A 12,269-nucleotide genomic window follows, 5' to 3' on the forward strand; every position below is an offset into this window, starting at 1 on the left:
CCCGGAGGTTGCACTATCTATAGATTGGCTACTCAAACAAAAAAGTCATTGTCATTTCCCTAGAGTGTGAATTTGTTTTGGTGGTAATAGATAGACATTTCGTACTATGAGAAGCTTTTTTTATTCTCCAGCATAATGAATTGGATTGGGTGGATTTTAGCTGGTATACAGTATAATCACAACCTTCAGCAATAGCAGTTTTCAGAATAAGCAGGCCATGCAGAATTTTTCATAACAGTACTGTAGCATTTTTCTTGTTTTATTTTTACTCTAACCATCACCTTCCCTTCCATTCTCCCTCAGGACAGTGTATTTGTCCAGTGTTACTAGCATGTAGAGTTGATACTTGTAAATACCGTTTGTCATTCTTGTTCCATTGTTTATGCTTATGGTGGGTGTATGCATGTATATGAAAGAAAACTGCTTATTCAGTCCCTTCCTTGTTGTTCTCATGGTGCCTTCAATTTTCAGTGATGACAAATTTCAACAAACAGCTAAGCGTGGTTTCTTAAATAGTTTTGAGTTGCTAACTATGTTTAACTCATTGTTTTACCACATAATTTAGTCATATGGTGACTCAATATCTTCTCATATAAAAACTGTGCATAAAAGGTGCAGGTTGGGGTGGGAACTTTTTCCTCCTGACCATGTATTTGGATGGGAAAAGTCATAAACCTCTAGAACTGATCAGTGTGGAGCAACCACCATGTTCAGGATACATACAAACACAGTCAGTGTTTTTTAACAGTGGTGCCATGTAAACCAGAAATCCATATTTGGAGAATAGCAAAACTTAACGTTAGAAATGTGTTTCAGCCCCCTTTAAAATGCAGGAGATATGTGCTGATATAGGAACCTTAGTGTAAATGTCCAATCACAGGTAGACATGCTGGTTCAAAAACAGCCTAATGCTCACTTAGTAAGACTGAGAGAGCAGCAAGTGGTGAATGAGATGTAAATGCCTAGAGAGAGATTTGGATTTTCATGATTTTACATAAGGTATTAAATATTAAACTCCCTTCCTTCTAACCCTGTCTATGCAGACCATGCTTGCATTCTCTTCTCAATCCATGAGAATAATTTGGGAGCCCAATGTCCAGTCCTTAACAGCTTTGTTTTTGCTGCATTCAGAGCAAACACCAGAAACACCAGGCCTTTGAAGCTGAACTTCATGCCAATGCAGACCGGATCCGTGGAGTCATTGACATGGGGAATTCTCTCATTGATCGGGGAGCATGTGCCGGCAGTGAGGATGCAGTGAAGGTAGGTGCAGCACATATAGGATAGCTAATGACATGTAGCCTTCAACTGATTCTGTAGTTATATTTTGTTAGAATGAGGAAAACCACTTTCTTTTGTAGAATCTTTTTTTTTTTTAATTCCTTGTTTAACTATGCAGTATGGAGCATGAGAACTGTTTTGTCCCATTTTTGCTTTGAAATTAGTAATGTTTTCTGATTCTTCTGTCAGAATGTAAAAGTGAAACGGAGAGGCAGACAATGGAGAATTTTCCTAGATCGCATAAATAACTGCATAATCTATAGTTGTAGAAGCAGGAACCAAATGTGTACAGTGTGTTCCTTTCTACATTTATTAGGGATTTTGTTTTGCTTCTGAGCGTTTATTTTCTCCTTCTTGTAACAGGCACGTTTAGCTGCTCTGGATGACCAGTGGCAGTTCCTGGTGCAGAAATCAGCAGAGAAAAGTCAGAAGCTGAAGGAAGCCAACAAACAGCAGAATTTCAATACTGGAATCAAGGATTTTGACTTTTGGCTGTCAGAGGTACCTGACTACCCTGGATTGGAGACTGCAGTTTCTCTGATACTAGCTCCCTTTGCTGATATGTGATGTGCTCCAAAAAATTCTTAAGAAAATAAAAAAACAAGTGTTTGGGAAGTTTCTATGCTTGTCATTGCCTACACTGATGTTGGCAGGAAACATGCTTGCATGAAATCTCCCATGTCTGAGACAAGCAGGGAGACAAAGTTCACAAACTTAAGTTGCACTGGGGACAATTGGAGCAGACAACCAGTCACCTGCACAAGTAAGAGCATTACACTTGCAGTTCTTAGTTAAACTTCAATATGTAATTGTATTCTTCCTTTTCCAGGTGGAGGCTCTGCTTGCATCTGAAGACTATGGAAAAGACCTGGCATCTGTAAATAACCTGCTGAAGAAACACCAACTCCTGGAAGCCGACATATCTGCCCATGAGGTAAGCACCTCTGCTAACAGGAAGAGAAATTGTAGTAATCAGAGAATTCCATAGCAACATGCAGTAAAGTTTAAACCTGTAGAAATACATTTCTCTGTGGGTACATCATGAATATGAAGAGAAGATCCTGTGCTGAGACTACATGCTCAAAACTTGAGTTTTTCATTCTTCACACACTTCTTGCTTATGATTCCAGGATCGTCTGAAGGACCTGAATAGCCAGGCTGACAGCTTGATGACCAGCAGCGCTTTTGACACCTCCCAGGTAAAGGACAAGCGAGACACTATTAATGGGCGCTTCCAGCGGATCAAGAGCATGGCAGCTGCCCGCCGTGCAAATCTGAATGAGTCCCACCGCTTGCATCAGTTCTTCCGGGATATGGACGATGAGGAGTCCTGGATCAAGTATGTGCTTCAGAAGTTCTAGATTTAGCATTGTCTCAGGCCATGTCCATATTATAGCCATGCTATCAACAACCATATTTCAATGCAGTTGTTGAACAGTGTTCATAGCACAATTTACCATGTAATTGAGGAAAAAGATGATTTCCCCAAGAACCATGTTAATCTAACTATGCCATAGACTACCTGCCCACTCGTCAGGTGTATGCCATCTTGTCCATATAATCTATAGTATAGTTTTATAACGCAGTTACAAAGACACACATCCGTGCCCATGGTGCTTGGGGAAGCATGCAGAAGTGGCTTCAACTCTAGTGTGGGCTTGGTCTTAATGTCTACAGATATCAGTGGGCAGGCTTCAGAAAGCATGTTCAGTGCTAGGAAAAACTTGAGGTTTGACTATAATCTTGTGGTAAAAATCCTGTGAATGATGTGTATCTTTTAAACTCTGCCTCTGTCAATTTGAAATTTCTTTCAAAAAGGCATTTATGAGCCTGCTGGAAGCAGTTTTTAGTTTTACTATTTTGGCCTCTGATAGCAGTTAAGGAAAAATGCTTTCCAGAGATGTCTGTATGAATCCTGATATCATTGGTATAACTGGTTTATAATCAAGGAAATAAAAACTGTGCTGGTTTCCACTCCATCACTATGTAGAGGTTAACCAAATAGAAATGATCAAAACTGGAGAATTAAAGTTACTTTCAAGCTTTGAAAGGAGGGAAGGAGTGGCTATTTCTGTAGTATACATATATAGAGGGAGTGCCTTGTCCCCTCTTTGAAACTGTGCTGGTCAAACTGCTGGGAGTTGAATCCTTTTGACTAACTTTTATAAGTCAGGTGCATGGCTTACTGCTTCAAAGGCACTTGTAGTGCTGGGTTGTAGGGAACATCCCCGTTATTTATATCCATTTTTCTGCCTTGGATTCTCTGTATTACAAAGTAGCTGAAAGGCCATCAAATGCTAAAAACAGAGGACCCCCATTAAAATCTTTATATTTACCTCTTTAAATATATGTAATAATTTTCTGTAAGCTCCAGTCCTGGAATGTGAAACATACAAAAGGAGGTAATGTTCATTCCTGTTAGAGCTGTTAAATGTCAAGTTTTCAATGACACCTGTTATATCTGTCTAGTTTGACCTTTAAAGGTATAAACTTTACTCATTCCCCTCTTCCCCCTTTTCTTCTCTGGTACTCAGGGAGAAGAAGCTGCTGGTTAGCTCAGAGGACTATGGCAGAGACCTAACTGGAGTGCAGAACCTAAGAAAGAAACACAAACGTCTGGAAGCAGAATTGGCTGCTCACGAACCTGCTATCCAGGTTAAAAAAAACAAACAAACAAACCAGTCAGATGAAGAGTTGTTCCATGACCGGTACTGCTGTGTTGTTTCCAATGCAAACTGTGTGGGTTATAGGCAAACATTTGGATGAGGAAAATAACCAGTCATGATAGAAAGTGTAGTACTCTGTATAGTCAAATTACAGATTTTTAACATTTATATGATCTGGATCACAAATCAATTATAAGCATCACTGGTTTAGATCTGTGCAGCTTGAGATGTTTCTGCAGATCGCAAAGGAAATCAGACTTCCCTTCATGCTCCTAAAGAAGGGCATGACTAAGCAAAGATATGGAGTATTTTAAATTAAAGTGACAGGAAGTTCTTTCCTCTTCAGACAGTAACACTTCTCACCTTGATTCTAAATCCACAAAAAACACGTGAACTGAAGGAAAGAAGAAAAAAGGGTACATTTATGAAAGAAAATGACCCAAAACTGGGGAGTTGTAAGGAGTGCAGATAAATGATGAGGAGAAAGCAGCACTGCTGTTGAAAATTGAAAACACTGAGAATACTGATGTGTGCTTTGTCTGCTTCACAGGGTGTGTTAGACACTGGTAAAAAACTGTCAGATGATAACACGATTGGAAAGGAGGAGATACAGCAGAGGCTCGCTCAGTTTGTAGACCACTGGAAGGAGTTAAAGCAGTTGGCAGCAGCTCGGTGAGTGAGAATCATTTTTCTAAACCAGGAAGTATGAATGAAACATACAGGGACAAGTAGCAGCCAAATCTTGCAATCTTTTGATTCAGGTCATCAGCAATATCAGTGCAATAAATGCTAATAGTGCATTCTACTGAGGCCATGCCTGAGGGGACAGGTGAAAAGGGGGTCATTTGTAAATGCTCCTCAGTTCTAACTTCAGTTTTGTGTTTTCCTTTAGTCGAACACAATCTAAACTTTGGGGGCATTTATTCCTTCTTCATTTGGAGGTTAGACGCTTGACATTGTTGTTCCCACCATGTTGTGCTCTCCTGAAAAGAGACAGTAGTGGTGGGTGGGGGGAGTACATAATTTCCAGATATGTAAGGACTGTGAAATGGCCTGGTGAATTACATAGTAGATTTAGGGTAGATCTAGAGCTGGCAGTGTCACAGTGGGGTCTTTTTCAGCTTCTGAAGGAAAGAGGTTAGTGTAAAATTATCACATTTTAGGGTTGGTGGTAGTGAGCAGGCCGTCCTTTCACCTGTCTTGACCTCCACTACACCTACATTTAGTAGTAGTTCTGCTTCCACATCCTAGTTGAATGTACAGAATGCAACCTGTGATTTCCCTCACCAACTTCCTCTCATTCCTCTTACAGTGGCCAACGTCTAGAGGAGTCTCTGGAGTATCAGCAGTTTGTAGCAAATGTGGAAGAGGAGGAAGCCTGGATCAATGAGAAAATGACCCTGGTAGCCAGTGAGGACTATGGAGACACACTTGCTGCTATCCAAGTAAGCAAAAGCTGTACTATTCTGGTTCTCGCCTTACCAGCTATTTATAATATGTAATGGTTAGAATTTAAAATACTCTTTTGTTATTTTTTAAGTCAGACATTTTGTTCATTTTAAAGAAGTATATTATAAAATATTGATGATCCTTATATAAAAGCGATTCAAAAGATTTTTCTCCGGTATTTAGAAGGGTCTTGTGGATATGGGCCTTTGGCGTAGGCAGTGCTAATTAAAGCAGACTGCTTTTATTTGTGCTGGAGGACTAGACTGATGCAAAGCAACCCCAGAATTGTGTAAAAATGGCTTAAAGGTTTTTTTGATTTTCCCCCTTCTGAGTTGCAGTGAGAAACTGCAATGAAGAAGAGTCTCAACAGCAGCACGAAGCAACAGAATCTTTCTAATCATCTTTTTTTTTTAATTACCCCTTTCCCCTCCCTCCATGAGTGTGTTAAGGCTCTGGTCCTGCAGACACTTCCATCCACATATACTGACTATATGCTTACGATTAAGCATTCGTGTTTTTGCAGGATCAGGATCTAAATGCTTTCCAGTAAATAATATCTGCATGGTGAGGTCTCTAGTGGACTTCATAGAGAAGACCTTATCTCTCCTTGGATAAAGGTGAAAGAAAACTAACTTAACTTTATATTTAAGGACTATATCCAGGACTATACCAAACCATTTTTCCTCCCTCGCACACCCCAACAAATGGCCAGAATGTGTATTAGCTAAAACTAACTAATAATTGTAATGGTTAGTATTGCGCTGATTGATGTATTGCAGGCATATTATTATAATAATTTTTGCTTTTATTTTCATCCTTGTTTTATAAGCAGTCATCTTGAGAAGTTAAATGATGTAGGGAAGTGACTTGTGAACATGCTTTCCTTGCAGGGCTTGCTGAAAAAGCATGAAGCATTTGAAACTGACTTCACTGTCCACAAGGACAGAGTGAATGATGTTTGTGCTAATGGAGAGGACCTCATTAAGAAGGTGAGTGTAATCTGGTAAGAAAAATGCCTTGAACGTTCTTTAAAGTGTCAGCATGTCAAAATGGATTCACTGTTCTCTTAAACTGAGCTCCAAATATGTTTAAAAAATGAAAACTAAACACTGTCTACATGTCAGTGTTCTCTATAGCCACAAGAACGGCATCTGGCTTATAATTGATTTTAAATACTACAGAGACAGCAGCATGGTGGACTGATAATAGAAGCTCCTTAGTTTTAATTCTGGCTCTGTTGCTGACTTGTTGGAAGTCTTGGGCAAGTCACTTAACTTCTCTTTCCCTGAGACAGCCATCCCAATTGATTTCTTATACATGGGTCTGTGCTAGACCAGACCAAGAATTCCTGTCTTTTATGCTTAGAGCCTCTGATGCACCCATTAGAGCGTCTGATGCACCATACCTTCTCCCATTACCTTGAACACTTCTCATCTAGTCAGTAAGATCTTTGTGAAACATAAATTGAATTGGAATTTTCTCCGAAAGACCTAAAATGTCTGTTATCCATCCCATGCTTCGGTTTTCTATCTGTATATTCACTTCCCAGAAAGCCTTAATAGTCTAGCAATACAGAAAAAAACAGGAGTAAATTGTTGTTTGCATTCCTGATTTCTCTCACATTTGGGGCACATGTTTAAGGTAGAATGAGGCCCTCTTCACCAAATGGAGAACCCCTAACTAAATAGTGAATGGAGGTGGTCTGTTCCCATGTTGTTAGAGCTAGTGGGCTGCCTTGTGAGTTAATGTGCAGGATTTATTTTATTAGTCATGTGCTAGTGTTTCTGGTTTGAGATTGTCAGAGCAACCTAAGGGGAGCTCGGCACCAAACTCAGAATGGGATTTGAGCAGCTAAGTCCCTTCAGTTCCTTTGAGGACACTAGTCTTAATTGCTTCTGTTGTCCTCAGCCTTGGGATCAGTTTTAGGAATTTTCATAAGTATCCCAAGGAGTCCTTCAGATGCCTATATGTTTTAAATGTATTACTTCCTAATTTGGTGAACAGGACTAGATTTCCTCCAGTGGTGTGTAGAAGATAATTAAGTCACATAGGAACTAAACTGTTTTCTCCTATTCCACAGAACAATCATCATGAGGAGAACATAACTGCAAAGATTAAAGGCCTGAGGGGCAAGGTGTCAGATTTGGAGAAGGCGGCAGCTCAAAGGAAGGCCAAACTGGATGAGAATTCTGCCTTCCTCCAGTTCAACTGGAAAGCCGACGTCGTGGAGTCTTGGATAGGTATGTGCTGCATTGAAACATGGGTGCATTGACAAAGCAGGTGACTGAAAACGGCAGCCCTTCTTGAACGGAAAATGGTGTCTGACTAACTTTGTTTTACTAAGCGGATGTGCGTGGTAGTCTGAGCCATTGATGTGCTGAGCAGTGATATCCCTTCCCCAAATTTAGGAAGAAGGAATGTGGGTGTTTATATTTAGTCTCTGCTTCATTATCCAGGTGAGAAGGAAAACAGTCTGAAGACCGATGACTATGGACGGGATCTCTCCTCTGTGCAAACACTCCTCACCAAACAGGTCAGTGCAAGGTGCTTTGAGCCAGAGACGCAATGGAGCTTTAATGCTCATCAGACCAATGAATATTGGAAGGCCTGGCATTTATTTTTGCATTTTCCTAAAATAATGTCTACATCATCCATAATTATAGTTAATCTACATTAGTCTCTTTCTTTTTAATGCTGCAGGAAACTTTTGATGCTGGTCTTCAGGCTTTCCAGCAGGAAGGAATCGCAAACATCACTGCACTGAAAGATCAGTTGCTGGCAGCCAAACACATCCAGTCAAAGGCCATCGAGGTCCGGCATGCTTCTTTGATGAAACGCTGGAACCAGCTGCTGGCTAATTCTGCTGCTAGGAAGAAGAAACTGCTGGAGGCTCAGGAGCACTTCAGAAAGGTGAGAGCACAGACCTGGGAACCATCTCTTCTCTTTAATAGTCTGGAACACTATAAAGCTTGACAGTTGTGCACAGCATTGATTTAAAATCTCGATATACAAGCTGTGTAAAAACACAATTAGTTGTCATACACCAAATGCTTTCTTGTGAGAAGCCTTCATGGAAAACTTATCGACAGTGGAGTTGTTTTAAAGGACCAGTCTTATACACTGTGTGCAACCTGTATATCTTAATTGTAGTTATTTAACTAAAATACAATTTGTTGAGGACACGTTCTGCTATGTTATATTTTTGAGAAACCACTTAGCTAGGGATGCAGTATTGTTAAGTGGTCACTGCAAGGGGACTGGGAGTCTAGAGTTCTGGGTTCCAGTCCAAACTCTGCTACTGGCTATGTGTTCTTGAACAAATTACTTCCTCCTTTATGCCTCTATTTCCCTTTTGTCTTTGTTAATAATTTACTTTACAGTAGCACCTAGAGGCTCTGATCAGGATCAGGGCCTAGTATTCGGTACTGTACAAATGACACAGCTCCTGTCTTGAAGAGTTTACAGTCTAAATATACAAGAAAGACCACACACACACACACACACAACCCAAGTGCAAAACTTTGATAAAATTTTGTTTCCTAGTTCCCCTGACCTCTCCCAACTGTGCCTTTACAGCTTGTCTAGCCAACCTGCTCTACTGTTGCTGTCCCCAAAGTGCTCCTCCCTTCAACATGTCCACCACTGAAAAATACCCACTTTCCCTAGACAGAAGTGAGCAGGGACCTGCTGATTTGCAATTGTTTGGGTTTTTTAAAAAGAATTTCTCTAAAGATGGCTCCCAAGTCTCAAAATGCATTGCTGTCTCCCCAGCTGCCACTACAGCTGCCTCATTGGAGGCCAGAGACAGCTTTTGCTTCTTGGAAAGGTCTGGCCTTGCCCCTAAGAGCTGTGGGTGAGATGGGCCTCTTGGGCTGTCTTAGGGGAGATGTCATGGGGAGGAATAGCACCATCCCCATTTTACAGATAGTGCTTATGGTTAGTTCTCTGCCTTGCAAGAAAGGAGCAACAGGTGCAAATTATGTGTTGTTTATTGCATGTTCTTAATACCAGGTCCTCCTGCTTGAATATATTCTATTTGGGTTATTGCCTAAGTGAATACCTAGATTGTCTTCTCTCTCTGAGGTTGAGGATCTGTTCCTGACTTTTGCAAAGAAGGCATCTGCCTTTAACAGTTGGTTTGAGAATGCAGAGGAGGACTTGACTGACCCTGTGCGGTGTAACTCACTGGAGGAGATCAAGGCACTGCGAGAGGCTCATGATGCTTTCCGCTCCTCACTAAGTTCTGCCCAGGCTGACTTCAACCAGCTAGCTGAGCTCGATCGCCAGATCAAGAGCTTCCGTGTAGCCTCCAACCCATATACTTGGTTCACTATGGAGGCTCTTGAAGAGACCTGGAGGAACCTGCAGAAGATCATCAAGGTAATCGGAACAAGGTTCTTCCCATTGCCACTCTGCCTCTGGATTCTTCCTTGGACACTGTCCCTCCAGATAATCAGTGCTCTTATTCATCAATAAAACATTACAAATGGAAACACCTTCATTTGGTAGCACAAAAATGTTTCTGAAAGGAATTCTATGGGGCTGGTGCCTCCCAAAATCCTCCATTATCCATATATTTGGGTTGCTACTTCATGACCCCTACCCCTCCTCCCATTCCATTCTTACTGAAAGACCCCAAAACAAATAATGATCTCCCACTTGTAGCTATGAGATACTGTGTTCCTTATGACCTGTCATGTTTTAGTATTATGATTGCAAGGCTCACTTCAATGCTGATTCTCAAGATTTCTGTAGGAATATTGGCTGTCATAGTTAGACTAGTAGAGCAGTCAGGCAAGAGACCTACAGGCCCTCAGTCTTGGGCTGAGCTCCAGAATCTCACTGCTGCGCTGGCTTGGTTTCTGTATTTCAGTGGATGATAAAGGTGCCATGTTCTTTCTCGGTGTAAAGTGACTTCCCTGTTTCTCAGGAACGTGAGTTAGAGCTGCAGAAGGAGCAGCGAAGACAGGAGGAAAATGACAAATTGCGCCAGGAGTTTGCTCAGCATGCTAATGCTTTCCACCAGTGGATTCAGGAGACCAGGTACAGGCTGTCTTAACAGAGGATCTGTCCCTAAGAAATTTCCCAAAGAGAATCATTTGTGTCCCATTCAGAAGAGATTGTTAATTATTCTTCACATTGTGCATCTTATCCATGCTGCTTTTTTTGATCAATTGGGTTTTAGGGTCTGGTGCTGAGGCACAGATTTGCTGAGTGCAAGATCACCTTCTGAGTTTGGGAGTTGGGGCCGGAGCTGTCAGCTAATGGGGTCTCTGATTCAAGACTATTTTAAAAAATGTGTCTGCTCCTGAATTCACTTTGCCAGGGTAATTCTATATATAGACAAGCCCTAATGGTTATCTGGTAGCTCCAGAGCTGGACTCTGTAGTTCAAGGAGAATACTAAATACTGAGAACAGAACTGAAGAAAAAGCCAATACTGTCTTATTACCTACTCTGTATTATGATAGAAATTAGAAAGGGGAAAATTCAGTTATCCTGTGTCAAACCATAAGATGATTCCTTAAGGTGTATTTTTCTAGTGTTTTGTACAGTCCAGGTTTAAATGTTCCAGAGAGGGGGTTTCCACAGTCTTTAAGATCACTTTGCAAGCTCCTCTCCAGTGCACTAGTAATACCCATGGTTAGGGAGCGGCAGCAAGGGTCAACAGCCTCTCTAGAAATGAAAAATAATTTCAGTGTTTCAGAATTGCAAGGAGATCAATATGATATTTATACAGCCCAACTGTGTCTGACTTGAGCATACTCAAATACACCGCCATCAAATACTGTCAATTCTAGTAAGTGCGCGCTCTGGTTCAGAAGAGGCGAGTTAAGCTGAGGGTGCTTTTCATGTAATCCTTTGATAGTAAATCTTTCTACATTTATAGAAAATCATCATAGAGATGGTTTTGCAAAAAGTCTGAAGTATAAATGTGGTTTTAATTTGTTAACGTGTTTTCCGCCCCCACCTCTCTCTCTGTCCTGCTGCCTGATACTTGGACCCTCCTGCACTACAGGACGTATCTGCTAGATGGGTTAGTATTGAATTTTATTTCCCAAAAGCTTGATGTGAGATCCTCTCCTGTCTTGTGTGTGCTTTCTCCTGTCATTGCTTTGCTTGTGAAAGTTGTATTAAAGGTCATTCTATTTGGGCAATGCAAGCCATGCCTGGGATGTGCATGAGATACTTACCCATTCTCTACCCCCATACCCCCCCAAGCAAGAATGCCTCACAAAGAGAGTAACAGGACATTGATATGGATAACTGTAAACATAAAGGAAGGAATACCATTTTTCCTGGTTCAGAATAGAAAAGAGAGAATTAATGGACACTGTGTGACCAGTTATATTAAGAAAGTTATCACTGGTCAGCTTACAAGGATGTGCAAGATGTGAGGCTCTTTATTGGGTGTGCTTCCATATCTCATCAGATAATCTGTAGCCTTTTGTCCTCACTAGCCAACCTCTCAATTTCCCAACAGTCAGAATCACACTTGGTAAAATAAGAACATATTCTGATAATGCTCTCAGAACATTTAAAACTGAAGGGCTTTGACTGGGTATTGCAATATACATATATGTAACCTTGTAAAAAGAGTAAAATAAAGGAATGGGAATAGCCTAGATTTGCATTTTATGGGTATTCAGTAGAAGGTCCTGTTCATAGACTCCTATTAAAGATTGTCACTAATTAGCATCACTACAGTTTTTTTAAAAAAATCATATACCTTAATCACATTTCCATGTGTAATTCAGTTATGTGGCTACCTAGTTGTCCTTTTTGATTCTGTTGCATAACTGTGCTCCAAAAGTTGAGCTTTGACTTAAAAAGTCTGTAAGCTTTAGGATTGCAAAGAAAACCTAAACCAATG

At 40.8% G+C, this 12,269-nt stretch overlaps 1 protein-coding gene across 6 annotated transcripts in view; it reads left to right on the top strand.

The window, feature by feature from the left end:
* The window catches only part of SPTAN1 (spectrin alpha, non-erythrocytic 1), a 67,416-nt gene that overhangs the window by 48,328 nt on the left and 6,819 nt on the right, over positions 1 to 12,269 (top strand). For 4 of the 6 annotated variants that reach the window (XM_032797848.2, XM_075060478.1, XM_075060477.1 and 1 more), the window contains 14 exons: positions 1,132 to 1,263; positions 1,645 to 1,782; positions 2,111 to 2,215; positions 2,412 to 2,620; positions 3,816 to 3,936; positions 4,498 to 4,619; positions 5,260 to 5,392; positions 6,287 to 6,385; positions 7,477 to 7,636; positions 7,853 to 7,929; positions 8,097 to 8,306; positions 9,480 to 9,776; positions 10,327 to 10,439; positions 11,415 to 11,432. In XM_032797848.2, coding sequence (XP_032653739.1) covers positions 1,132 to 1,263; positions 1,645 to 1,782; positions 2,111 to 2,215; positions 2,412 to 2,620; positions 3,816 to 3,936; positions 4,498 to 4,619; positions 5,260 to 5,392; positions 6,287 to 6,385; positions 7,477 to 7,636; positions 7,853 to 7,929; positions 8,097 to 8,306; positions 9,480 to 9,776; positions 10,327 to 10,439; positions 11,415 to 11,432 — 1,934 coding nt within the window. Of the gene's footprint in view, positions 1 to 1,131; positions 1,264 to 1,644; positions 1,783 to 2,110; positions 2,216 to 2,411; positions 2,621 to 3,815; positions 3,937 to 4,497; positions 4,620 to 5,259; positions 5,393 to 6,286; positions 6,386 to 7,476; positions 7,637 to 7,852; positions 7,930 to 8,096; positions 8,307 to 9,479; positions 9,777 to 10,326; positions 10,449 to 11,414; positions 11,433 to 12,269 lie in introns of all 6 variants that reach the window. The other 2 variants (XM_075060481.1, XM_075060479.1) reach the window with 1 other exon arrangement.

Source organism: Chelonoidis abingdonii, chromosome 24 (genome assembly GCF_003597395.2).
Source record: "Chelonoidis abingdonii isolate Lonesome George chromosome 24, CheloAbing_2.0, whole genome shotgun sequence".
NCBI classification, from domain to species: Eukaryota; Metazoa; Chordata; order Testudines; family Testudinidae; genus Chelonoidis; species Chelonoidis abingdonii.